Source organism: Quercus lobata, chromosome 12 (assembly GCF_001633185.2).
Source record: "Quercus lobata isolate SW786 chromosome 12, ValleyOak3.0 Primary Assembly, whole genome shotgun sequence".
NCBI lineage: Eukaryota > Viridiplantae > Streptophyta > Magnoliopsida > Fagales > Fagaceae > Quercus > Quercus lobata.
The window spans coordinates 37,947,644-37,973,044 of NC_044915.1; the positions used below are offsets into that span (position 1 = coordinate 37,947,644).

General features: G+C 35.4%; 2 protein-coding genes across 4 annotated transcripts; one reads left to right on the top strand and one right to left on the bottom strand.

The window, feature by feature from the left end:
* The first annotated feature begins 2,054 nt into the window (after positions 1 to 2,054).
* LOC115972060 (cyclin-D5-1-like) lies at positions 2,055 to 4,164 on the top strand. Its single transcript, XM_031092209.1, has 5 exons — positions 2,055 to 2,684; positions 2,839 to 2,925; positions 3,031 to 3,322; positions 3,411 to 3,544; positions 3,646 to 4,164. Exons 1-5 carry the CDS (start codon positions 2,406 to 2,408, stop codon positions 3,868 to 3,870), a joined length of 1,017 nt encoding a protein of 338 aa, XP_030948069.1. The 5' UTR covers positions 2,055 to 2,405; the 3' UTR covers positions 3,871 to 4,164.
* Positions 4,165 to 7,153: 2,989 nt separating this feature from the next.
* On the bottom strand, positions 7,154 to 22,927 carry LOC115971018 (calcium-transporting ATPase 1-like). Of its 3 annotated transcripts, XM_031090683.1 has the most exons (9): positions 22,270 to 22,920; positions 21,790 to 22,179; positions 19,774 to 20,170; positions 15,464 to 15,518; positions 13,434 to 15,379; positions 11,985 to 12,143; positions 8,577 to 8,748; positions 8,155 to 8,453; positions 7,161 to 7,540 (listed from the first exon to the last, which is right to left on the bottom strand). In XM_031090683.1, the coding sequence occupies exons 3-9, from the start codon at positions 19,948 to 19,950 to the stop codon at positions 7,292 to 7,294; spliced, it is 3,057 nt and encodes a 1,018-aa protein (XP_030946543.1). In that variant the 5' UTR covers positions 19,951 to 20,170; positions 21,790 to 22,179; positions 22,270 to 22,920; the 3' UTR covers positions 7,161 to 7,291. The 3 variants fall into 3 exon arrangements, with proteins under 3 accessions (XP_030946544.1, XP_030946543.1, XP_030946545.1); XM_031090684.1 differs by lacking the exons at positions 21,790 to 22,179; positions 22,270 to 22,920 and having other exon boundaries at positions 7,154 to 7,540; positions 19,774 to 20,021; XM_031090685.1 differs by lacking the exons at positions 7,161 to 7,540; positions 8,155 to 8,453; positions 8,577 to 8,748; positions 11,985 to 12,143 and adding an exon at positions 12,461 to 12,878 and having other exon boundaries at positions 22,270 to 22,927.
* Positions 22,928 to 25,401: the final 2,474 nt, after the last annotated feature.

Below are 25,401 nucleotides of genomic sequence, written 5' to 3' on the forward strand. Positions count from 1 at the left end.
CACTAAGCTCCTCGGACGAGGCCTAAGGATCGGAGCCACTCAGGTCGCATCGGAAGAAGACCCTGCCAGATGCGCCAAGTCCACCCTCATGTGAATTTTCATAGAAACCATGACCAACTGCTGTCCGATGACCAAGGCTTAGCCTTTCAAGCCCACGCTCTATAAATTGTATTGTTTGGGCCTTAAAACGTATGAACCCAATATCATTTTTGGGGTCGATACAAATTGTGGCCCTACAATCTACTATTATATATTGTGTAATATGTTGTGTTCCTCAACTCAAAAAACAAAAAGCGAAAACCACATTTTCGTCCCTACATTTTCACGCGATTCCCACTTTGGTCCCTAACTTTTTTTCCCACCGCTTTTAGTCCCCATCCTAGAAAACATGTCTCGTTTTTGTCCCTACCATTATATTAGAGACAGAAATTACACAGGTGGCAAACGGCATAACTTAAAAATATTAAAATAATGTCCACATAAGCCACGTGGAAGCTAATTTAATTTTTTTTTTAAATTACTTATCATTATTAATTTTCATAAGAATGTTCTTCTTGTTCTTCCCAAAACAAAGAACTCAAACCCAGATTACAAGAACACAGACCCAGCAACCAATAACTCAAACTCAGATTACAACAACACAAACGAAAAAAGAAAAAAAAATAGAGATCAAACACAAACACAAACTCATATCGCAATAAACAAAAATGAAAAAAAAAATGTATATACTTTTTTTTTAAGTGTGTTAGTCAAAAGTGTATATACTTTAAAAATCATCAAACCATTTTATTTATTATCATTAGAACATTTTAAACCTTAATCTGAGTTTGGAAAGGGAGAGAGAGAGAGAGAGAGAATGAGATGAGGCCAGCGATGCGTGGTGCGTGTGGGTCAGATCGGCCTCAACCACCATCTCGACCACAATGAAGCTCGATCTCAGTGACTTTGGGTCAAATCGGCATAATGTGGTGGGTCAAATTGGCCTCTCTCTCCTCCGCCGATCCCAGCGAGTCCACCTCCACCACCGAAGCAGCGGCGCTCTTCTTCAAATCAGTCATTCTGTTTGGGCCTTGCTAGGTTTTGCTGGGGTTTGTCTTGTGGGTCTTGCTGTTTGGGTGAGAGATGATAATTTGTTTTTTCTTTTCTTTGGTCTTCTTGTGATGGGTTTGAGTTCTTGGATGCTGGGTTTGATTTGGGGAGAACAAGCTGTAAAATGAAAAACAAGTTGAAGAACATGAAGAAATTTTTTGATCTCTGTTTCTTTTTTTTTTCTTTTGTGTTGTTGTGATTTGGGTCTGTGTTTGTGTTTGATCTCTGTTTTTTTTTCTTTTTTTTCTTTTTTCGTTTGTGTTGTTGTAATCTGGGTTTGAGTTATCGGTTGCTAGGTTTGTTTTCACGTAATCTGGGTTTGAGTCTTTGTTTTGGGAAGAACAAGAAGAACATTCTTATGAAATTTAATAATGATAAGTAATTTAAAAAAAAAATTAAACTGGATTCCACATGGCTTATGTGGACATTATTTTAATATTTTTAAGTTATGACGCTTATCATCTGTGTAATTTTCGTCTTTGATATAACGGTAGAGACAAAAATGAGACGCATTTTCTAAAATAGGGACTAAAAGTAATGGAAAAAAAATTAGGGATCAAAGTGGGATTGAGTAAAAATGTAAGGATGAAAATATGGTTTTCGCCAAAACAAAAATCTATTGTATGCGTTGTAAATCAAATTTGACTGGTCACAGGCCCAGCTTAATCGTACCTCACACGATCCCACCTCCCTCCAATCACAGAAGGTATCTGGTTGTGCCCCACTGCTTATGGCTTATGGGTACGACCTCATGTACTGTACGGCACTTACCGAGTTCTAACTCTTAAGAGTGACAAACCTCTTCCCACTGGGGCGTGCTTCCACGCTCCTAAAAGTCGCGTAGTACCAAAGTCGCCAAACCCACTCTACGCCTAAACTTTTCGTGCCCTGAAACAAAGGCTTTTTTTCTCAGTCAAAACAGTCCTCCTTAACACTCACTCACTCACACACACACTGTTCCAAACACACGCTCGTTCTTACTCTTAAAAATCTCCCACAAGTCTCAATTCTCAAAAACAAAAAAAACTTCTTCTACATTCTCGCCAAGCCACATTTAGAGACAAATGCTGCAGAGTAAAGCTTAGCGTTTTACACTTCAATCTGTAACCGCTAAAAATAGTGACAATATCTTTTTGCTAAATTATAGGCTTATAATTATACCTCACCTATCCCCATCACCCACTTCTCCCTCAAGTTTTTGCTTTTTGGTCATGGTTGTCAACCACTTTTATCTCTCAAATTCCTGAATTTATCACTTAATAATCTCTCTCTCTCTCTCCCTCCCTCTCTTCCACTGTCCTAGATTTTCTGTTTGGATGCAGAGAGAGAAAGATAAAGAAAAAAAAAAAAAAAAAACAAACATGGATGATTCTATGTCTAGCCTACTTTGTCAAGAAAGTGAGACTTGTTTGGATGAAGAGTTGGTAAATGGGGATACATTCATTAACTTTAAGAACTATGATGGTTCAGAAGATGAGCACCTGGAAATGCTATTTGAAAGAGAAATCTGTTCTGGGTTCAAAAGGAATGAGTCTTTGGTGTTTGGAAGCTGGGTCCAATGTGCTCGCTTGGAAGCTTTCACATGGATTCTGAAAGTTAGTCTCACTCCCATTTCCTTTTTTGTTTTTTGTTTTTTTTTTTTTTTTTTCTGGTAAGTACAAAATCAATACTAATTATAAAGATTAATTAAACTGTAATTGGGGTTGATTTTTTTTTTTTTCATTCATTTTATTTTGTATGTCAATCTAGACAAGAGCAGCATTTGGATTTCGCTTCCAAACAGTCTATTTGTCAATGACATACTTCGATCGATTCCTTTCAAGGCGGTCCATCGATGTAAGTTTTTGATTTCCTTTTCAATGCCAAAGTTTTCTGCTTCAAGACAATCCTTTTGACTATCAATGCTTGTTCTTTGTTGTTGAATTTGTTAATGTTGTGCAGAGTGAAAAATTATGGGCCATTAGATTACTGTCAGTGGCATGTCTTTCTCTGGCTGCAAAGATGGAGGAGTTAAAAGTTCCAACGTTATCAGAGTTTTTTTTAGAAGATTATAACTTCGAGAGCAAATTCATTCAAAGAATGGAGCTTTTGGTATTGAACACATTAGAATGGAGGATGTGCCTAATCACTCCTTTTGCTTTTCTTCATTTCTTCATCACGAAGTTGTGCAAGGAATCTCCACAAAGTAATATTTTGTCCAGGACTGTGGAACTCATCTTGGTTATAGCCAGAGGTACATTATGAACATTAATGTTTAATTTGATAATGTTGTACTAATTTTATTTTTTATTAATGTATTGATGTAAGTTTTTTTAATGTAGAGGTCAATTTAATGGATCATCGACCGTCTGTTATAGCTGCTGCTGCAGCCTTGTTGGCTTTGGATGATAGATTATCAAGAAAAGCATTGGAGTTGAAGATGAATTCCATTTCCCATTGTAGATTTCTTGAAATTGTGAGTGCCTCATATTATTTATTTATTTATTTTTATTTAGAACTCATTTGATCAAATAAATAAAGTAGATTGGATTAATTTTGTTGGCCTTTTTGTCACAGGATGATGTGTTTTCATGCTATAATATAATGAGAAGATTAGGTGTGGAGAAATTTAAAATACCTAAGGTTGTAAATTCTCCAGATCTTTCCCCAACCCAGTTGGGGCCAATAGATGTTTTTGATAATTCATTGGTTACTTCTGCTGTTAGCAATAAAAGAAAAAGGCTTACACTCAATACTAGTGATCAAAGTTGTGTCATACCTGATGACAAGCGACTCTGCTAGAGAAGATTGGACTATAAGCATTTGTGAAAGATTTGGTAGTGGCTTTTTCAATAATGATTATTGGTCAAATCAGCGTTCTTTAATCATTAGCGTTCTTTAATCATTACTTAATGGATATGATTTGGGATTGATTGATTGAATCTCCCTTAGGAACAGCCAGAGAGAGAGAGAGAGACAGTGAGGGGAAAGAGAGCAGGAAAAGAAAAATAGAAAAAGCAAAGCTTTGGGCTGCATATAAAAGCTGATTACCATTATAGGCAATGCCACAATGTGGAAAAGAGACCAGAAGAGAAGGGAGGTGGGGGTGGGGCTTGAAGGCTGCATGTATAACAGTCAGTCTTAGTTCATTCTTTTTTCTTTTTTCTTTTTGAAGGAAAGTTAGTTCATTCTTATTCAATATATTTATATAAAGTTTTTTTTTTCCCTATTTTGGTATTTGTTTCTGGGGTTTGTGATGTTATACAACCAACCTTTTGATTGGATGCTTGGGATGCTTTGTTGGTGTCTTTGAAAAGACTGAAAGCAATGTAGACTGAGGGGTAAAGTGGGGGTTAGGGAGCTCTGTTTGTGTGATTTGATGCATATGTGCTTCATGTTGGCTATCCAAAAAAAAAGTTGTGTAAAGGTGAACGTGATTGGATTTGTTTGAATATTTGGGTAAATACCTTTTAAGCTGGGCCCCCACTCTTTTTTTCTTGTGAAGCCCTGGCTGAGCAGGTTTGAGGGGTGGGTCATGAAACCCAAGACATTGTTTGTGGAATCAAAAGGAATTTCTGTGTTGATTACTTGATTAAACTTCATAAAATACAGTTTTGTGACTGTGGCTACATTTTTCCAAGCCAATTGAGTTTCCATGTTGATTTTATGATGGGATAATTTTTTGGTGAAAGATTTTATGATGGGACATTGGTCCCTACCGTTTAGTAACAGTACATAAAAGCCTAGGCATGAAATTGTCTTTTAACCATCATTGGAACTTTTAGAAGATTAATATTTATCTCACTTTCAGGCCTTTAAAGTGCATGAAGCATCCAATACAACCTGGATTCAACTTTGATCTTATGCATATACTTTATTCGGGGTTTCTGGCCAGATTAAAGCACTTTAAAAAAGTCAAAAGATATGCATTTATCATATATTCAAATGTTTTAACAAATTGAAAGTTGATAAATTTATTAGTACTTTTTAGTTTTTACTGGACGTTCCTGGCTGAAATCTGAGATCTGACTAGATCAGGTTGCCGTTTCATTGGACAATAACATTTCATGGGTGATTCAGTAGTGAATATTAAATCTGTTCATGCTCAAGGACTAAACGAGATCATGTCTGTGTGGTCGAAACTGGCTCAGTACTTAGTACTTTCCCTGACAATGGTAACCAGCTGCCTTCTTTGCTGGCTGTATAGAAAAAAATGGCATCTCGACTTGTGCTGAAAATCACTTCGTACTGTATCCACCTTAGTTATTTTGGCCTTTATAGCAAACATTGACCAAAGGTGCTGCTATTGCACTGATGACATTGCTTACATGAGCCATGGCATGCGTTGGGGTTCATAATACAACAACATTCTACGTTGTTTACCATTGCTCATTGTCCATTAAGTTCCAACTGCCAACTAAATGAAATAATCAATACAAAGAGACACCTTGTTGAAAAGCTTTTATTTGTGCAACTATTTTTTTTTGAACCCGATATACCCTACAGAAGTGGGTAGGTTTGCCAAATGTTTCATAAATGATTTTGCTATGTAGCTTGCATCAATCTGTAAATGCCTGTATGAACAAGCATTTACACTGGTCGTACAGTGTGAACAAGCTACAAGGATAGTCAGATGACCATATTGCATTCAGTTGTGATTATGATACCTATCTACCTCCATTTGGAAATACAAACACGGCTTGATATTAGAGTCTGTATGAATATCCATCGCTATAGTTTGTAATGTTGCAAAGCATAACCTGATCAAAGGTCTGTTTGTATCGGGCGTCCGCGTTTCTGCCTTCTTTTTTTCTTTTTAAACCAGCGTATTATGCACTGTTCATTAACCATAAACAGTATATTTAGGCCAATATAACACTGTTCATTAACCATAAACAGTATATTTAGGCCAATAAACAGAGCCAAACAGTAATAAACGGAAAAAAAAAATTTATATTTTTATTATTTTCAGTTTTCAGCAAAAATTTATATTTTTATTATTTTCAGTTTTCAGCAAAATAAATTATATCCCATGCACACCAAATTGCCACTATTTATTCATTCCCACTTAGGTGCGGTTCAAGTTTCAAGGGGGAACTGACGTTTTTTGGGACATTCAGCTAAGTCTTTGACAGGCACTCTCCACTGTTATCCCAACTCCCCTCATAAATAAATAAAAAAAACCCTGTGTTTAATATAGAAATAAAGAAAGATTTTAATAAAATATAAGCAAAAACTACCATGAATAGAGGAAGTGTACTAGAGTTGTTATAGACTACATCCAAAATAACAAATATCTAGTAACTTTTTTGATGATTCAGTTTTTGCAAGTGGAGGGGAATTCGAATCTTGGGTTTCTTACAAGACTCTTAGCATAAAGATCCACGAACTCCAACATATAGAACTATAGATAGGAGAGATGATCTTGCTAAGCCTCATGTTAGTCATTTTGTAATTGAGTTATCTATCATTTAGAATATCCTTATTCTCAGTTTTCATTATCCCCTACACCTTTAAAAAAAATTCGATGGTTATACTAACCAACTTCATCCCAATCTAAACTTACATCAACTTACCAATACTTTAATCACAGGTCAACTCCAAGTCAATGGCTTCTAGAACTTCGAAAAACTGGTACTCTTTTTTGCCATTCTTTTTCCCTAGTCAAGAGGCAAGAATAAATTCATGATCATCCAAATTGGGGTCCTTTTAGAAAACGATATGTTACAGTAGTTGGTTTCCTTACCAAACATTTCCAACAATGTTATTTTAAGTACAGCCACTTGACCCCTATCTTTTCCCATCATCATAAATGGCTTGATTCAAAAATCGCAGGCAGCACAAAGCAGCTATTTTATTTCTAACCTTCAAGCTAGCCATTTAACAGTCACCCAACCCAGAATCCTAGATGACATCCATGACACTTCTCCTTTGTTACCATTTATTGGCCACTATGATTACCGAAGCATAAGACGAAATTGCTCGGTTGCCACAAGCCTAAGCAAAAATCATTCAAGTAGATAACCACATCACTTCCTGAGCATAATTAAAGATTAAAATGAATACAACCAGCAAGTAAACTACCTCAGCACTAAGAAGAACAATCATAATAGATGAACACAATATAATACAAACAACATGATCAAACAAAATTCCTCCATTCATTTAGGGTTAGAATCTAAAGAACTAAGACAGAAAAGTACCCATTCAGTTTGCCATGAACTCAGTTTAAACCCACAGGAACCATTTTTAAAGCTGCTGCTATTGGCATCCCAAGAGATCCAATTAAAATGCTAACAATCCACTGCTGCAAGCTGAGAGGAGTTGTGTTTGCAAATGCACCCAGGAACTCGATGATGATGATTTGAAAGACAACAGTGCAAGTAAGCACAAATGCAAACACATAGTTATCCATTATACCTTTGAAGACGTTTACTTTTTCCATCTCTCTAGAGCTGATCTCATTGAAAACCTAAGGAAGTCATCAGAATTCCAGTGTAAGTCACATAATCCAAGTCTTAAAATGAGGGATTGCAGAATGCAGATTAGTTCAAATCCTACTTATAATTAAGACATTTCAAATTATCCTAACTATTACTTTGAGTCGATATTGTAACTAGAGTACTATCCTTCTATATACTTCCAATTTATAGAATCAACTAAACTTAACAAGTTCATCCTGATCGAATTCCATTGATGGTTTCATATATTAAGCAAAATAAAATTCAAGCAATTAGATGAAGTATCTATCATATCTGCTTGATATGTGAGGAATCCTGATAGCATGCTCCTACTATTAACATAAGTGTGTGTAAACATTAAGAATCAGCCTGGTAGATCAAAATTATTTCTCAAATATTAGCAGCGATAATAATGACAATATGCCTTCACATACAACAGCCACCAAGCCTTAGTCCCAAATTTTGGAGTCGGCTATAAATTCTCAAACTTCAAATATGAAAACAAAAACTTTCTGGGTCAGTTTCTGAATGTAAATTATACCATCAATGAGGGCCATATAGAGCCAATACATCAAGGAAACACATTCCAAATTAGAATAAAATATTGTTATGGATTTAAAATTACCTGACAAAAGACAAACGAGTTGAAAATGATTGTGTTCAATATCAAATCAGAATTTGCACCACCAAGATTAAAAAATGCTTTTCCTCTTGTCTGGAGAAACCAAATTATGACAAACTGATACACAGATTGCCCCAAGATATTCCTCCACATAACATTGCTGATGAAGTTTCCTTTCCTACCAACTGGCGATCTTTTCATCAAGTCATCATTCGGAGGCTCTGTGGCTAAGGCAAGTGCTCCTAGAGTATCCATGATCATGTTGACCCATAGAAGCTGAACAGCGGAAAGGGGAGTGTTTCCTGAAAGCACACATATATCCCCCAAAGAGAAAAGGGGGAATGAAAGAATAATAGTATAGGAAAAGGTTTAAGCCAAAAACTTTAAATATGATACGGAAAGGAGAAACGATCTGAATTTCTTACCTGTCAAACAGGCTGAAGAAAAGTTGACAACTAGGGCAACCACATTTACTGTTAGCTGAAACTGAACAAATTTCTGAATGTTTATGTAAACAGAACGTCCCCATTTCGCCACAGTGACAATTGTGGAGAAGTTATCATCCAAGATTATGACATCAGCACTCTCTTTTGCTACCTGAAAATTGTAAACAGGTTGTATGACAAAAGTTGTCAAGTAAGAAGATTTGAAGATGATAATAATTTGTCGACAAGAACAAAGACAGGGGCCTGGATGCAAAGACAACAATCTCAGTGACTAAGAGCCTCCAATAGCAGGAAAGTACAGTAAGATAGTCCACACAGTAACACCTCAAACGTTATACTGGTGGAAGGTGAGGCATCAGGACCTTCAATTGACAGAAGGAGAATCCTCATGGTCAGAATTTTAAGCCTCAAATCCTCCACGCTAAAAATGATAGCTTACATAAGACCAATATCTCTTTTTTATATTTTTCTTTTATTTAATAATTTGATATTTAGGTGAAGGGGAATTTGAAACCTGTATATCTCCGCTGGAAATACCTAGTGTTGGTACAAGTGTGGGGCACACTTAAGTGCAAAGGTCTCTAGAGCCTAGGCGCAAAGCACATACGCGCATTTGACTTAAGTTAAGCCTGGGAAGCACGGACGCAGCGCCAGAGGAGCCGCACCTGCATCTGACGTGGCAACGCGCGAGGGATGCCGTTGCCCCTATGTCAATGCTGTGTCGGGCCGCATACTGCCACGTGCTTTTTTTTTTTCCACAACACGCACCAATGCGGCTCAGACTCGGGCCAATTCGCACTGAATCGGGATAATTCGCGCTGACTCAGGCGAAACCGCCGAAATGGCCGATTCAAGCCGAAATTCCAAAAAAAAGAAGATGCAAAATGCACCGTTTGAACTTAATAACAAACCCTAAACTCTCTCACGCATTCTCACTTCATCCAAACACCAAACTTTAGCTTTCTCTCACTCCGTCACTCATCTCTCTATGCTCTCTGTAGTGTGCTCACTTTGGCTTTACTTTGCCTTCACTCACTGCCTCTCTGTCTCTGCTCTCCGTCTCCCCTGTGAGACACTCAGCCACTCAGTCACTGCATTCAAACTTCAGCCCTTTCTCACGCATTCTCAACTCAAGTATTGATATAAAGCTTTCAATCTTAGTTTGATTTGTGATTTATGAATTTGTGAATCTGTGAAGCTTTTAGTCTTGTTGATTATCTTTTATTTTGTTTTAGTTTCAAACTTGTGAGTTGTGTTCTAATTTCTGAACATCATGGAATGTTTTAGTTTCAATCTTGTGAGTTGTATTTAATTTATGAACATCATGTTTTAGTTATTATCTACTATTACTCATAAATTTGGTATATGTTTATATAATGTGAAAAAGTATGCTTATCAATATATTAAAAATATAAATAAAAATATTTTTAACAATTTTTTAATCTCCAAGTACCGCTGCACCCGCACCCACCTTTTTCAAAAATTGCCGAGTCCCGCACCTGAGTCCCGAAACGCACCCGTGCTTCATAGAGTGAAGCACACATTTTTTTTTAAATAATTTAATAAATTTTAAAATAATGATTAATGGGGAATACAACAATCAAGTGATCAAATAATCATTTAAATTGAAATAAAAAAAAATTATATATTAGCTCTTTTTTGCAATTTTACCACAAATATTGCAAGCCAAGTCATTTTTAATTTTTGGATCAACTAGATATGAGTGCTTCCAAGCAATATCCTTTCTTAGATCTCCGATAGCCATAATGTCCCGTGACTAATTAATAAGTACTAATATTAGTTAATAATATATTCACTTAATGACAATAAGTCTATACATTATACCATGATATTACATTATACCGTAATATTACATTATTATAATCCTACATTAATGTAATCTCAATACAAAAATACAACATTACATTATTTAGGAAGGAGATGACATTAAGGTTATGTGATATATTTTGTAATTTTAGACTATGATAATGTTAGAAAAATTAAAATAAATCAAAAACCTTAATGTCACATCATCGTAATATGTATCACATCAGGGAGACATCACAACATACCAAACACCCTCTAAGTGCTGTGTTCATCATCAAAAACTGAAGTATCTAAAAAATTACCACAAATAAATTATATAATACTTTTTATTACATTAATGAACTAAGAACTTTAGGACATAGTAGTTTTGGTAACTGGTACCAAGTAGATATTTGAATGGGAAAAAATAAAAAAAGAAGAAGATGGGTGGGTAAATGTCTTGGTGAGGAAAAAAAAATTAAAAATTAAAATAAAATAGAGGGGATTGTGAGTTTCAAGAAAAGTTACACTAAAAATATGTCAAATCAATGGATTATATCAATAATATTAAGATCTTATAGTTACAATTCAGTTTACGATTTTTTTTTTTTTTTTTTTTGAAAATATAAAAAAAGCGCACCTAAAGCGCACTTCTTTGAATGCACATTGCTTTAGAGGCAAAAAGCGTTGAAGCTTAAACGGTTGGCGCTTTGCGATTAAGCACGCTTTTACCAATATTGGAAACACCAAGAGGTGCCAACCAATGAGTTACAACTTACAAAACTCTTGGGAAGACGACCACTGTCTATGGTCCCTTGTCCAACTCTTTTACATAATGAACACAAATCCTAATGTCCTCTTTAAGGTTCCCTTTTAGAAATACAACAGTTGTATGATGCAAAAAGAAGAAAACAAACCACAAAAAAGATTATGCAGATAAGAAATAGATTTTAAGGTTCATAATTTCTTAGGTTCATATAAATCCTCAAATATTGTAAATAGTTATTATTTGATATCTTGCAATCAAAATCTTTTTTATATGAGTTGAATTCAAATTACACCTAGTATAACTTCAAGTAAAATTACAACCCTTAATATTTTTCGGTGGATGCGAATTTCGACAAATCTACCGTTAGATCACATTTTTTTTCTTATACTCTCTACGCTTGCAAAATTTCAAGATAATCGAAGATTAATAAATATCTCATCCACTAAATGTTTATATTTCAAGTTTTTTTCACCTATCAAAAAAAGTTTCTAAGTTTTTTGCATTTTAAAATCATACATAAAAGAAGGGTTTATAGAGTGATTGGTATATGATTACCACTGATAAAAATATATGATTCCTACCCTCTCTTTTCTATGTATAATCATTTTATTTTCAATTCTATGTGGTAGGGAGAGAGAGTAGTTAGCTCGCAAAAGTAATTTAAAGGGGTTGAAATATCAAAGAAAAAGATATATTTTGGATAAAACCAAAGAAGTTTACTATAACTTTTTTAAGTTGGGGCTTGCATCAGCTATATTTTTTAAGCTAAGATATTTTCTCAGAAAAATAAAGGAAAGGCAACAACATAACACCTCAGTTCCAGCTATGCCCATTGCTAGTCCAATATCTGCTTCATGAAGTGCTGGAGCATCGTTTGTACCATCACCAGTTACTGCTACAACTTCTTGCAAGGTAGTTCGTAAGTGTTTTACAAGAGTATGCTTATCCATTGGTGAAGACCGAGCCATTACCTGCATATGAAGAAATCTTTTCATTTAGCAGACAACTTTCTTTCACAGAAAGAGCCATTAATTGACAATTTCATATTTCAGTGATTGCCACTAGCTTCTAATGTCTATTGGAACCCATATCGCCCAGAACTAGAAATTTAGCATACTCATTGCTTTATTCCAATCCTTGCAATTACATACTACTACTACATTGAGATGCAGTACTTCCAAAGCAAGAGAATATGAGGATAATTAAAGTCCAACATCACAGGAACTGTAAACTGGATATAAGGAATTTGCACAAAAAATGTGGTCTGGAAATATTTTTTTAAGATATCTTAAGATATCTGGTAGAGGAATGCGGTGTCCATGGCAACCTCTGGAATGGGCCATTTAGTTCAATATAAAATGTTGTACCATTTGTAGTAATCACATCAACAGTGGAAAATTTTAGATCAAACAGGCAACTAACCAGACACCACAGCAATTTGCACACTGAACTTTAGGGGTATGTTTTGTTGGAGGTGGAATACGACAGATGAAAAATAAAAGAGAGAATAGAAATGGGTGTTGTTTGGTAAGGAGAGAAGGGGAGAGAATTTTTTGATGGGGCCCAAGCATTTTCCACCCGGGCCCACAAAAAATATCTCTCCAAATTGGAGAGAAAACAAGCATGAAAAGCTTGTTGCTTGCCCAATTACCAAATTGCCCCAATTTAATGAGTCTATCTCTCTCCCTGCTTCTCTTTTGTTTCTTCTGCACAGCCACAAGCCCACAAGCAACCACATGAAACAATCAAACAACATGTCAGGTTTGTTCTTTGCCAATATATTTTTTCTTTTTTGTTTCGAGCCACTAATATATCACATATAATATATTATATTATATATTATATATAATAATAAAGGAAAATATAATGAATACAAAAAAATAATAATTAACATATTACATTATATATAATGTTATTTTATTAATTTTAATTAAAAATAATTAATATTTTCTTCTTATTTAATGAGTACAAAGAAATTATATTTTTTTTGACAAAGAAATTATATTTTACATATTATATACTAAGGACATAGTAGTAAATTTATATGAACTACATTTTCTATCCTCCCACTTTTCTCCACAACCAAGCAAAAAAGATTTATATCCCTCCACTTTTCCATATCTCCAACCAAACACACATTGAGAGAAAACTAAATTGTTTCCATCCTCCCAACCAAACAGACCTAATGGCCATGAGAAACCATTTACCCCTAGATTCCAGCCCAAGAATGCACCAAATATTGACAAAACAATGTAAATCACCTGAAGTTTTGGAATAATTTCACGCAATTCCTCCTCACTTGTCTCACGGAATACTGGGCCTTCAATTGCTATACCCTCACTGGTCAAAATTCCACATTCTCGAGCAATTGCCTTCGCAGTGTTTATGTTGTCTCCAGTAACCATCCGAACAGTTATACCAGCTGACCTACAAATTTCAACAGACTCCCTCACACCGGGGCGAACTGGATCTTTAATACCTACAATTCCTATACATGTGTACCCTTTAATTGGTAGACTTTCAGCAGAAAATTCATTTTCAATTTCCATATAAGCAAGGCATAGAGTTCGAAGAGCTTCACTAGCAAATTGTTCAATCGTATCCTTCAAATAATCACGGGATGCCTCAATGAAAACAATATCACCATTTGAGTCTATGACTCTATCACAAGCCTCTAAAATTATTTCAGAAGCGCCTTTACAGTGTACCCTGTGACCAACACCAGGAACCTCTAAAAGTACTGCCATTCGCTTCTTAGCAGAATTGAAGGGCTCAACTTTCACAATGTTCAATGTTTTTCGTTCTAACTGAAAATCCCCACCGAGCAACAGCCCAAATTCCAAAAGAGCAGTCTCAGTGGGTGATCCCAGGATCTCAACTTCTCCATCTTTGTTTTTAACAATTTCTCCTCCAGTGTTATTAAATATTGATTGTAGTAGGATTCTCAAACCAGTACTAGGAATTTCAGAGCAAATACCAGAAGTCTCTTTAGAGCTGCCTACTTCCATGATCTTCCCACAAATGCAAGCTTTCACAACAGTCATATGGTTAGTAGTTAGAGTCCCAGTCTTGTCACTACAGATACTTGTGGCAGATCCCATTGTCTCACAAGCAGCCAAATGACGGACAAGTGCCTTATCATTCATCATTTTCTTCATGGCAAAGGCAAGGCTTAGTGTCACGGCCAAAGGCAGCCCTTCAGGAACAGCAACAACAACTATTGTAACAGCAACAGCAAAGAATTCCAGAATTTCCTTTGCATCATCTCCAGACCAGCTCCAGTGGGAGCCTTCTTGCAGCTTGCGGCTAAAAAGTCCTTGCACCAAAACAGCAAAAGTAACAATGGCAAAATATAGTCCTATCTTTCCAATAATGGTTGCCACACCATTAAGTTTGACCTGCAATGGGGTCTCATCATCTCCTCCTTCACTAAGAGTAGCCAACAGTTTACCCCACTGAGTTCTCATTCCGACAGTAGTCACAAGCATCTTGCATGATCCATCCTGAACTTTAGTTCCTGACAGAAGAAATGGCTTATCATTATTGACATCAACTGGTTCACTCTCTCCTGTTAAACTGGATTCATTTATCAACACTGAAAACCCAGAAACAAAAAGTCCATCTGCTGGGACCAGATCTCCAATAGCAAGATGAACAATATCACCAGGAAGTAAATCATATATTGATATCTTTTGTCTAAATCCGTTTCTGGTGACCTGGATTGTAATTTTCTTCTTCTCCCTGTCCAAATCCTTAAACTGTAAAGATTGTTTATAATCACTCGTGGCAGTGACAAATACAACAAGCAAAATGCTGGCAACAATTCCAAGTCCATCATGGGCACCCTTAGGCCATCCTTCCATGGTTATTCCAACAAGAAGAGAGACAAGAGCACAAACAGCAAGTATCATAAGAGTCATATCTTGAAGGGCTTCCCACACAAAGACCCAAAAACCTCGTGCTGGGCTTTCAGCAAATTTATTAATTCCAAAAATCTCTTTTCTTTGATCCAACAACTTATTAGAAGTTGGAATGCCATTGTTCACTGATGTTGCAAGCTTGTTTATAATACCCTCAACACCACCATGTATTTTTAGTTTCTTCACATCACGGCCTTCAACAATGGATGCCAACTCATCAGCACAAATTTCAAAACCTGCATCTTGGACTTCCCTTGGTACGATGTAATCACTGGATAAAGTTAGACCTACAGGCGTTGAAGGTGGAGTCAACATTTAGAAGTATAACCATAATATCAAAAAAATTTATTTGAGCAGGTTAAGACTCTTACCATTGATAAACTGAAGTGCAGCTTGTGAAACCAAAACTGCAACTCTAAACTTCTCCTATAAGGTTCCAACATAAAAAGAAAGAAAAGAACATAAAAAATAAAATTAAAAAAAAAAAAAAAAAGCAGGAATGTAATTGAAATGACCCAATCTATTTCTTCAATTGTCAAAAAAACTTGTACTTCCAATTATTCTAAGAAGTTCAATCTTGTTTCTCATTATTCTGCATTTGAATTAATTATTCTAATAATCATATAACCATAATTTCAATGCAACATAATTTCTTTTATGAATTTTATGGATCTGCTTGGAAATTTTCAAGAGAATGCAGACAAGTTCCCATCTGGAAGGACCATACAAGTATGATTATCAAAGAATCAAAGTTTGGATGCACCATGGTGCTCAAAATTCTTGGGTTCTCCTTAGAAGTCTAATGCAGCTAGTATCAAAATTAGTGGCAAATGCTTATGTGACTAGTATATCCTGTTGGCAAAATTCTACTGCACGTACTTACTAAAAGGCACCAATTTCCAAGTCAAGATTGAAGATAGTAACATCACCCACCCAATGGGATCTATAATTTCACACCTGGTTACAGTGGTTCAAATATTTTATATGACTTACAGCATGCAGAGCATACTGTACAACAATTCTCACTATTAATCAAACTCCTATGAGCAATTGACCCCACCCACTAGAACCAGTTACCGGATAATCTAGGGGCTTTTCACTCCTAACAAGCTATGCAGTTTATCCTCATGCCCAAGAGGCACATATTGGAAAATATTAATCTTTTCTTTCCCCATTTACTTTATCATGCTTATTGTAGGTGGATGAAATTTCAGAAAAGAGATTGAACTGCAACAAGGACTTTGACAACGAGCAAGCTGTGATGGACCTTACTAAACCAAACTCCTTTTGACCAAACCGATCACTTGCTAAGGAAGAATACCTTAGACCACCCCAAGAGGGTTGAGCCAAAGAGGCTCTGATGGCTACCTCTTTCTTTTCTTTTGTTGAGTGAAGGAATATTTATAGAGCATGTGGGAGGAAATTTTAGCAGGAAATTGCCCTAAACCTAGGTAGTAGACCTACTAGGTAGTTGGCTGAAGAGATGTGTTTTAGGATAATAGCTCAGCAGACCTGCTAGCTGATTTTCTATCAAGTTGGGTCAGCCGAAGGGATGTTGCTTAGTAGAATCGAATGCAATGGTTAGTTGTTAAGGCGCAATAAATGTTGATGCCAGGGCTAGTGGGCACATGTTTTGAGGATTACTAAATTGACCGGTCAACTTACGTCATTACGTCATTAACCAAAGCGAATGTTTGTCGCCCTATGTCATCGACCTAAGTAGAAGTAGTCAGTCGACCTACATCATTGATCTAAGCAGATATAGGCTGTGTTTGTTTTGACTAAAAAGACTATAGAAAACATTTAACATCAAGTCAGGTGTTTGGGTTGATTGAAAAATTCGGTCAACCTCCATTGACTGGAAAATAGGGCCAGTTTTGGTGTTTGGGTTGATTGAAAAATTCCCTAATTTCATTTTCCACCTCTCACTCACACTCACCCATCTGAACCAAAGAGAGAGAGGAGACTCACAAAGAGCTTGAACAAGATGAAGGAGAGAGCACAGAGCAATCGAACCAGCCGCAGCGACCCACTCATGAGTCAATCGGACAACTGTGAACCACACAAAAACCAATCGGATCACTGTGACCCACCCACAAACGACAACCACCAAGACCACCCATCCAACGATCTGGCTCCCTCAAGTTCAGCGCCGTCTCTGCCAACTCTAGATCGAACCACAGATCTTGTCGTCGTTGCCTCAAGCTCGACACCGTCACCTGAAGTTCGTTATTACTACCTTCAAATCCAACCAACAAGATCTGGCACTGCCCTTACCTCTCTTTCTCTCAATCTATCTCTCTCTCCCTCCCTCACAATCGGAGTCTAGTTTGAGAACGATTGAATTTTATTGGTTTTGGTTTTTGTTTCTTTGGTTTATATATTGGGGTTTTCTATTATAATATTTGTTTGGAAGCTAAGAAAATGTGAGAAACTAGTAGAAAATGTGTTTTCTAGAGCATTTTCAGGAACACAACCAAACACCTTAAAATATTTTCCAAAGCATTTTTTAGGATGCAATCAAACACCTTAAAATATTCTCTGATAAGTACACTTTGAAAACATTTTACTTTGAGCGGACATCGATTGACCTACACCATCGACCTAAGTAGAAGTTTACCATCCTACGTGGCTGGCTTGGTACACACCTTCCTCATCCTATCAACACCAACCCCCCACAATAGCCCCCAATTTTCACTTGTCTAAGCCAAGCAAGGGAAGTGGAAGATGAAGTTGTACCTACTTAGGTGGTTTCATTATTCTCCTAGTGCAAGGTTGTGTGGTTGAGATCATAGAGAAGGGCTTTTGTGCTTTTGCAGAGGAGGGCTTTTGTGCCTCTGCAGAGGACGGATTTTGTGCTTCCTTTGAGGAGGCCTTTTATGCCTTCGCAAAGGAGGGTTTTGTGCCTTCTTGTGTGATGAGGCGGAACTAACTAGTGAAGCTTATCTGACTAGGGCCAAACCGAAGCTAATGAGGCCAATCTAGATCTTGAGGGTGACCTAGTGTTTGAGGCGGATTAGGCTAGTAACACTAAATTCACCAGTGAAGGTGAGCCAAAGTTGGTAAGGCCAATCTGGCAAGTTGGTGGGGAGGCCTAACCGAAGCTGGCGAGGTCAAACTGAAGATGGGACTTGTGAATTGAGGCCGATTTGGCTCCAGAGGATGACCTAACTAGTCAAGCTGAACTTACTTGTGAGGCTAATCTAGCTAGTGGAGTCTTACTAATTGGTGAGGTTGAACGGAAGTTTGTGAGGCCAATTTGGTTGGTGGCCCAAATTGATTGGTGAGGTCGAACCAAAGCTGGTAAGGTCAATTTGGCTCCTAAGGGTGAGACTCGCGTGGGATAAATTGGGTTACCACGACATAGACCTTAAGTCGAATTTTTTTGACCTAAAGTTTCTATAGATGATACCAATTGTAGGTGGGTAAAATTTCAAAGAAGAAATAAAACTACAACAAGGAATTCAACCCCAACCAAATTGTGATGGAACTTTGACCAAATCGAACTCCTCTTGACTAACTGATCACCTACTAAGGAAGAAGACCTTAAACCCACCAATACCTCCCAAAGGAAGGTGGCCAAGGAAACTAGTGAAAAACTAGTGGAGAGGAGAGAAACATAGATAAGAATCACAAAGTTACAATGTATAGATCTTGCCTCTTTCTTTTCTTTTGATGAATGAAGGGAGTATTTATAGAGCATGTGGGAGGAATTTTTGGCAAGAAATTTCCCTAAAACCAAGTAGTAGACCTGCCAGTTGGTTGTCTATCAGGTCAAGTCGGCTGAAGGAGCATGTCAAGGCAAGAAATCAATAGATCTGCTAGCTAGTTGATTGCAAGGTTAGGTCAGATCAACTGAGAGATGTTGCTCAGTATCATTAAATGCAATGGTTGGTTGTTAGTACGCGATAAATGTTGATAGAAGGAGGATTAGTGGGCACTTCTTTTGAAGATTACTATATTGACCGGTCCAACTAAGTTGTCAATCTAAGCAAATATAAATCTACCTACGATTGGACCTAAGCCGATATAACCCGACATACGATGTCAATCTAAGAGGATGTTGGTTGACCTATGTTATCGACCTAAGCAGAAGCTGGATGAATCAACCTAAAGCAAAAGCTAGCCTACCTACGTGGTTGGCCGGATACACCTTCCTTGGACCACCTTCAAGACCAGTTACGCTCAATCTTACATGAGGATGTCCATTTGAAATTCATTTCTATTATGAATATCAATAATGAGAAATGTTATTTCTAAAATATTTTCACAACAAATTCTAAGTAGTGGTAGGTTATTACTAGTTATTGTTAGTAGCAAAAAAGTAATTTCAATAGTGTGTTCAAATTACAAATAATAACAATTTACCATTTCGGATTTGTCATGAAAGTATCACCTACGCTAGCAATTCTATGTTAATAAAATTTCTACATAAGTAGATAAACTACTTCAAATGTAAAGCTATTGGCAATTAGGCATGTCAAAAAAGGAAACCAATGGATTCATCAATTGTAATAAGAAGCAGAACTATAAAAAAAAAGACATTGATGCAGTTATTTGATATGCACCTCTTTATTAACCATCTAAAATAAGAAAAACACAATAAATCAAACCAAAAATTTTTCTACCAAAAACTTTTTTGATTTACGAATCAGAAATGAAATTCACCAAGTGTTAGAACCTGATTAGAGCGTCGAATAGCCTCGGCCTCAAATCGCTTAGAGAGATTAGCAGTGAATCGAAATCTCCGTTTAGGGTTCTTCACTAGCCAGCAGAGCTTCCTCCATCTCTGAAGCGCCTCGTCCGACGAATTCTTGCCCTTCACATCCCCAAAGTTCTCGTTCAAGTAGTTCTCCATAGATCTCACGCCCTCCACACTTTCAGCAACACCAAGCTCTTCTTCTAATATATATACACAAAACTTGGCTTTGCCTTAACCTCGTTAAAAGCACAGTGAAATCAAGGATTCGAGGGGAAGCTTTCAGGCAAAATTCGTAGAATTAAGGAGTCGTATCAACTGTTAGAAAACGAGTGTTGTAGACGTCTGAAAAGAATCGGATTCCAAATTGCTGCTTGATCTGACAGGAGAGAAAGAAAGCAACGCGTTAAATTTATATCTGATATTACTTTTACCTAACTAGTACGACTCTTCTGACAAAAGCAAGAGAAAACGACCGGAATACACTACCAAAAGTCTTTTGAGATTCATTTCAAGCACACTTTCAAGTATTTTAGACACATTTACATATATTTTATGTATATTAAAAATACCTAAACAAAATTACTCAAATTACTCTATCAAATACCACAAATTTTCTTCAGATATTCTTTTTGAGTGATAAATGATTTATGCGTTCTCTTTTCTTTCTAGATCTGTATTGATGCGCTTGAAACTTGGTAGAAGGCACGAAGGAGGTCTAGGTTAGACAATCTGAAGATGTTTATAGAGAGAGGAATCCGTAAGTAGTACAGCTTCAGCACTGAGTGGGAGAAATAAAATGAAAATATCTTCTTTTTTTTTCTTTTTTTGGTTAAGAAAATGAAAATATCTATTTCAAAACCGCGTGGCTCAAAGTAGAAACCGCGTGAAAGCGTCGATTTAATATTAATATATATATATATTTTTTTTTTTTTTTATAGCTCGTGATGGCTGCTATGCTTGATTCCCGGTGGTCCACGTGGGTTTTTAACCCAATTGCATGTCCACATAGTGTGACGTGCGTGAGATCCACGGGACCGCAAAACGTTTTTCAAATTTAAATTTTGAAGTTTCTCAAAAAAAATTAAATTAAATTAAATTTTGAAAAAATCTTGTGTCACAGACTCACGATCACTCCATTAGTGATGAGTTGTGGTCGACAGAAGATAGAAGGGTGATTGTGAATCTATATAAGGACACTTTTCACCAACAATAACTCTCCATATGGATAAATTGTGGTTAATGTAGTACAAGAATTACTCTTAAATTTTAGAGCAAATTAAAACTTATACCAAATTAAAAAAAAATAAAAATAAAAAAAACTTATACCAATTTAAAATTTGAAACTTTACTTAATATTTGATATAAGTATTCCGTTGAAATATTTTTTATCTTATTTGATTTTATATTTTTATATTTTTGAAGAAAAAAGACATAAAAATAATGGAAAATTATGTCATGGAATAACAACTAAAACATGGAAAATTATGACCTATATGGTATGACAACTCAAACACATAGTTTTCAGTTTTTAAACAATATTACTTTTCACAGATGTTTCAAACAACAAAATATATATCACCGCACTCCCTTGGTACGATAGTCATTCCACAAGTATAAGTGTTTATAGAGTGTAGAGGGCAAGGGTCAGAGTTCAAGTCTCCAGGAGAGAGTTTCACACATATATACACTTAGATTAGGTTAGAGTAGAATTCTATCTTGTATTAAAAAAAAAAAAAAAAAAAAAAAAAACAACAACAACAACAAAATATATGTTTTTAAGTACATATATCAAACATATATGAAAAATACTAATGTTAAGAATTCAGTTAAAAAATAATTTATGAAAAAAAAAATTAATATTTTGACAATTTTTTTTCATTTTCTATAAAAATGATGTCAAAACTTTCCTAAAATGAGGACACTCGTTAGCATAACCAAACATATATTTAGCAATAATTTTAACAAACATGGATTAAGAAATCTAATTGGACTAACCTCGTGTAGATAAGTTATTAATTCTGTTCCGTTATGGCCAGAACGGCCGGAAAATACCATTCTGGTATGCAAACCGGAACGAGAAACCCCCTATTCAACCTTGGATTAAATTCCGAGTCATTACTGTCAATTTCGGCCATTTCGAGCTATTTCGGTGAATTCCGGCCGAAACTCCTCTTCTTCTTTTTTATTCCTTCACCATAAACGTGAACTCCAGATCAGATCTGCTACCAAATCATTTCAGAGGAAAAATAAATAAAAAAGAAGAAGAAGAAGAGAACAAAAGCTCAAGTTTTGGCTGCAGTAACCCGTTTGAAATTGTCTTCTTCAGTTTTACAATGGGCACTACTTCGAAATTGGTCTTCTTCAGTTCTGCAATTTGCACTACTGCTGCGTTTTTCAAAGACATAAAGTGAGGAATAAAATATAACTGATAAGATTTTGAAATGAGGAACAGGAGTAGAGAACTCAATGACGCACCTGGCACTGGCAGATGGTGAGTGGAGTTTAAGTTGAAGGGAAGCTTCTAGGAAGCTTCATGGTTTATCAAGTATCCCACTATGATACTCCTCCGACGAATTCTTACCCTTCACATCCCCAAAGTTCTCGTTCAAGTAGTTCTCGATAGATCTCACACCCTCCACACTTTCAGCAACACCAAGCTCTTCTTCTAATGTATATACACAAATGACAAAACTTGGCTTTGCCTTAACCTCGTTAAAAGCACAGTGAAATCAAGGATTCCAGAGGAAGCTTTCAGACAAAATTCGAAGAATAAAGGAGTCGTATCAACTGTTAGAAAACGAGTGTCGTAAACGTTTGTTTGAATAGAATCGTATTCCAAATTGCTGTTTGATCTAACAAGAGAGAAAGAAAGCAACGCGTTAAATTTATATCTGATATTACTTTTACCTAACGGGTAATGACTCTTCTGCCAAAAGCAAGAGAAAAGGACCGGAATACACTACCAAGTCTTTTGAGATTTCAAATTTTTTCAGATTTTTTTTTGCTGTGATAAATGATTTCTGTGTTCTCTTTTCTTTAAATCTGTAATGATGTGCCTGAAATTTGGTAGAAGGCAGTACAGCTTCAGCTCTAAGTGGCATGAGGAATGGGGCGGAAATTTGAAAGGGAATAAAATGAAAATATCCATTTCAAAACCGCGTGGCGCAAAGTAGAAACCGCGTGACAGCGTCGATTTAATATTAACATTTTTTTTTTTAATTAAAGCTCGTAATGGCAGCTATAAGTGATTCCCGGGGGGTCCCATGTGGGTGGGTTTTTAACCCAATTGCGTGTCCATAGAGTGCGACGTGCGTGAGATCCACAAAACGTTTTTCAGATTTAAAATTTGAAAAAATCTTGTGCCACACCAAAAGATACCATATAAAAGATACAATATTGGTGTCAAGTTATAGTCGGTAGAGAGAGCGATGATGTATACTCTTCCCACTAATTATAACCCGTCACATGAATGAATTGTCATCAATATTATGTCTTTTGATGTAGCACAAGAATTACTCCTAAATTTTAGGACAAATTAAAACTTATTCCGATTTAAAATTTGAAACCTTGCTTGTACGATATTTGACTGAAATTTATTGAAATTTAAGTTGTTTATTTATAATTTGAAGATTTGATATCTTAATTATGTAAGTATTCAGTTGAATTATTTTTTATCTTATTTGATCTTATATTTTTAGTTTTTTTTTTATGAAGAAAAGAGACATAAAAGTATAAGAAAATTATGACTCGTTTAGTATGGCAACTCAAACACTTGTTTTCAGTTTTTAAATAACATTACAAGTATTTCACATATTTTTTCACTCACACATATTTCTACAAATGTTTTCGAACAACAAAACATATGTATTTTTTTTTTATAAGAGAAAACATATGTATTTAATTATATGTACCAAACATATATTTAGAAATATTTTTAGCAAACACTGAATTAAAGAATTCTAATTGGACTAACCTCGCGCAGATAAGTTATTAATTCTGTTCCGTTCCGCCAAAAAATACCATTTTAGTATGCAAATCGGAACGAGAACCCCCCTACTCCACCTTGAATTAAATTCCAAGTCATTACAATCAATTTCGGCCATTTCGGACTATTTCGATGAAATCCGGCCGAAACTCCTCTTTTTTTTATTCCTTCACCATAAAGGTGAACTCCAGATCAGATCTGCTGCCAAAACATTTTAGAGGAAAAAAAAAAAAAAAACAGAAGATAAGAAGAAGAGAACAAAAACTCAAGTTTTGGCTGCAGTAACCCGTTTGAAACTGCCTTCTTCAGTTTTACAATCTCCACTACTGTGAAATTGGTCTTCTTCAGTTCTACAATCTGCACTCCAGCTGTGTTTCTAAACTTTCAAAGACGTTAGGTTTATTTAGATACGGTTTATTTTACTGAAATTAAAAAATTATTATTAAAAATATTATAAATAAAAATAAATATCAGTTAAAATAATAAAATGAAATCTTAAATAGTATCAAAAAAATATAATAAAATCTATAAATAATAATAAAAATAAATTAAATAATGATATAATTTTATTTTTTCATCCACGTGGACCACGTCCAAACGCACACATAAAGTGAGGAATAAAATATAACTGATAAGATTTTGAAACGCGGAATAGGAGACGAGAATTCAATGATGCACTGACAGATGGTGAGTGAAGTTTAAGTTGAAAGGATGCTTCTAGGAAACCTCATGGTTTATAAGTATCCCACTATGTTTGTTTATTTACCAAAAAATTCTCCAAACTTTATTTTTTTAATAAGTAATCTACTCACTTTATATCTTCTTTAAAAAATCACTTTATTATTATGATTTTCTTTTAAAAAACTATATTAAATTCATTAGTTTATAACATTTAGCTTAATAATAGAAATAAAAAATAATTTTTTTATTAATTATATATTTAAAGAACGGTAAATTCTCAAAATACGCCAATACCAGAAATAGATCAATATTGAAATATTCTGATCTAATAAATAAATCGAAACGGCACTAAAATTATATTCATAAGATTAATCTATACTATCATTTAAGATGTAGATTAAATATTTTTTTATTCCAAAATATATTTATAGTCTAAGTTTAAGTAGAGCAAAGCATAAAATATTGCCTACATAATAAGACTCTCTTTTTTCAAAATTAATCTGAACTCCAAATTTATTTTGTCAACAATTTAATTTATTATCCTTTACCAAAAAAAATAGAAGATTATGGTTTAAAAACAGGACCTGCCGGTGCAACGGGAATCGGACACCAATCTGGTTCAGTTATCATTAAAATCCGAAAATTAAAGGAAAATCAAGAAAAACCGTAAACCGCAAATTCAACTGGAAAAACCAAGAAGAATAAGAATAAAAAATTAGAATTTTTTTTTTTTGAACAGAAAGAAAAACTAGAATAAAATGGTACAAAACTACAAACTTCTTAGATCTGCACTGATGAGATTGGGGAAAATCTCAGATCTGTGGGTGAAAATAAAATTTCTTTTTAAAAAAAAAAAAGATACTACTTTCGGATGATATGTATGAGAAAGCTATGCTTTGAGCTTTGACTGGAATAATATGTTTAGGAAGACGATCAAGAAC

Coding starts and splice junctions, on each gene's coding strand:
- LOC115972060 (XM_031092209.1), top strand. CDS start 2,406: ATGCAGAGAGAGAAAGATAAAGAAAAAAAAAAAAAAAAAACAAACATG. Junction 2,685..2,838: donor CTTTCACATGGATTCTGAAA/GTTAGTCTCACT, acceptor ATGTCAATCTAG/ACAAGAGCAGCATTTGGATT. Junction 2,926..3,030: donor TTTCAAGGCGGTCCATCGAT/GTAAGTTTTTGA, acceptor AATGTTGTGCAG/AGTGAAAAATTATGGGCCAT.
- LOC115971018 (XM_031090684.1), bottom strand. CDS start 19,950: ATGGAGAACTACTTGAACGAGAACTTTGGGGATGTGAAGGGCAAGAAT. Junction 15,380..15,463: donor TGCACTTCAGTTTATCAATG/GTAAGAGTCTTA, acceptor CAACGCCTGTAG/GTCTAACTTTATCCAGTGAT. Junction 8,454..8,576: donor TTCTTCAGCCTGTTTGACAG/GTAAGAAATTCA, acceptor GTGTGCTTTCAG/GAAACACTCCCCTTTCCGCT.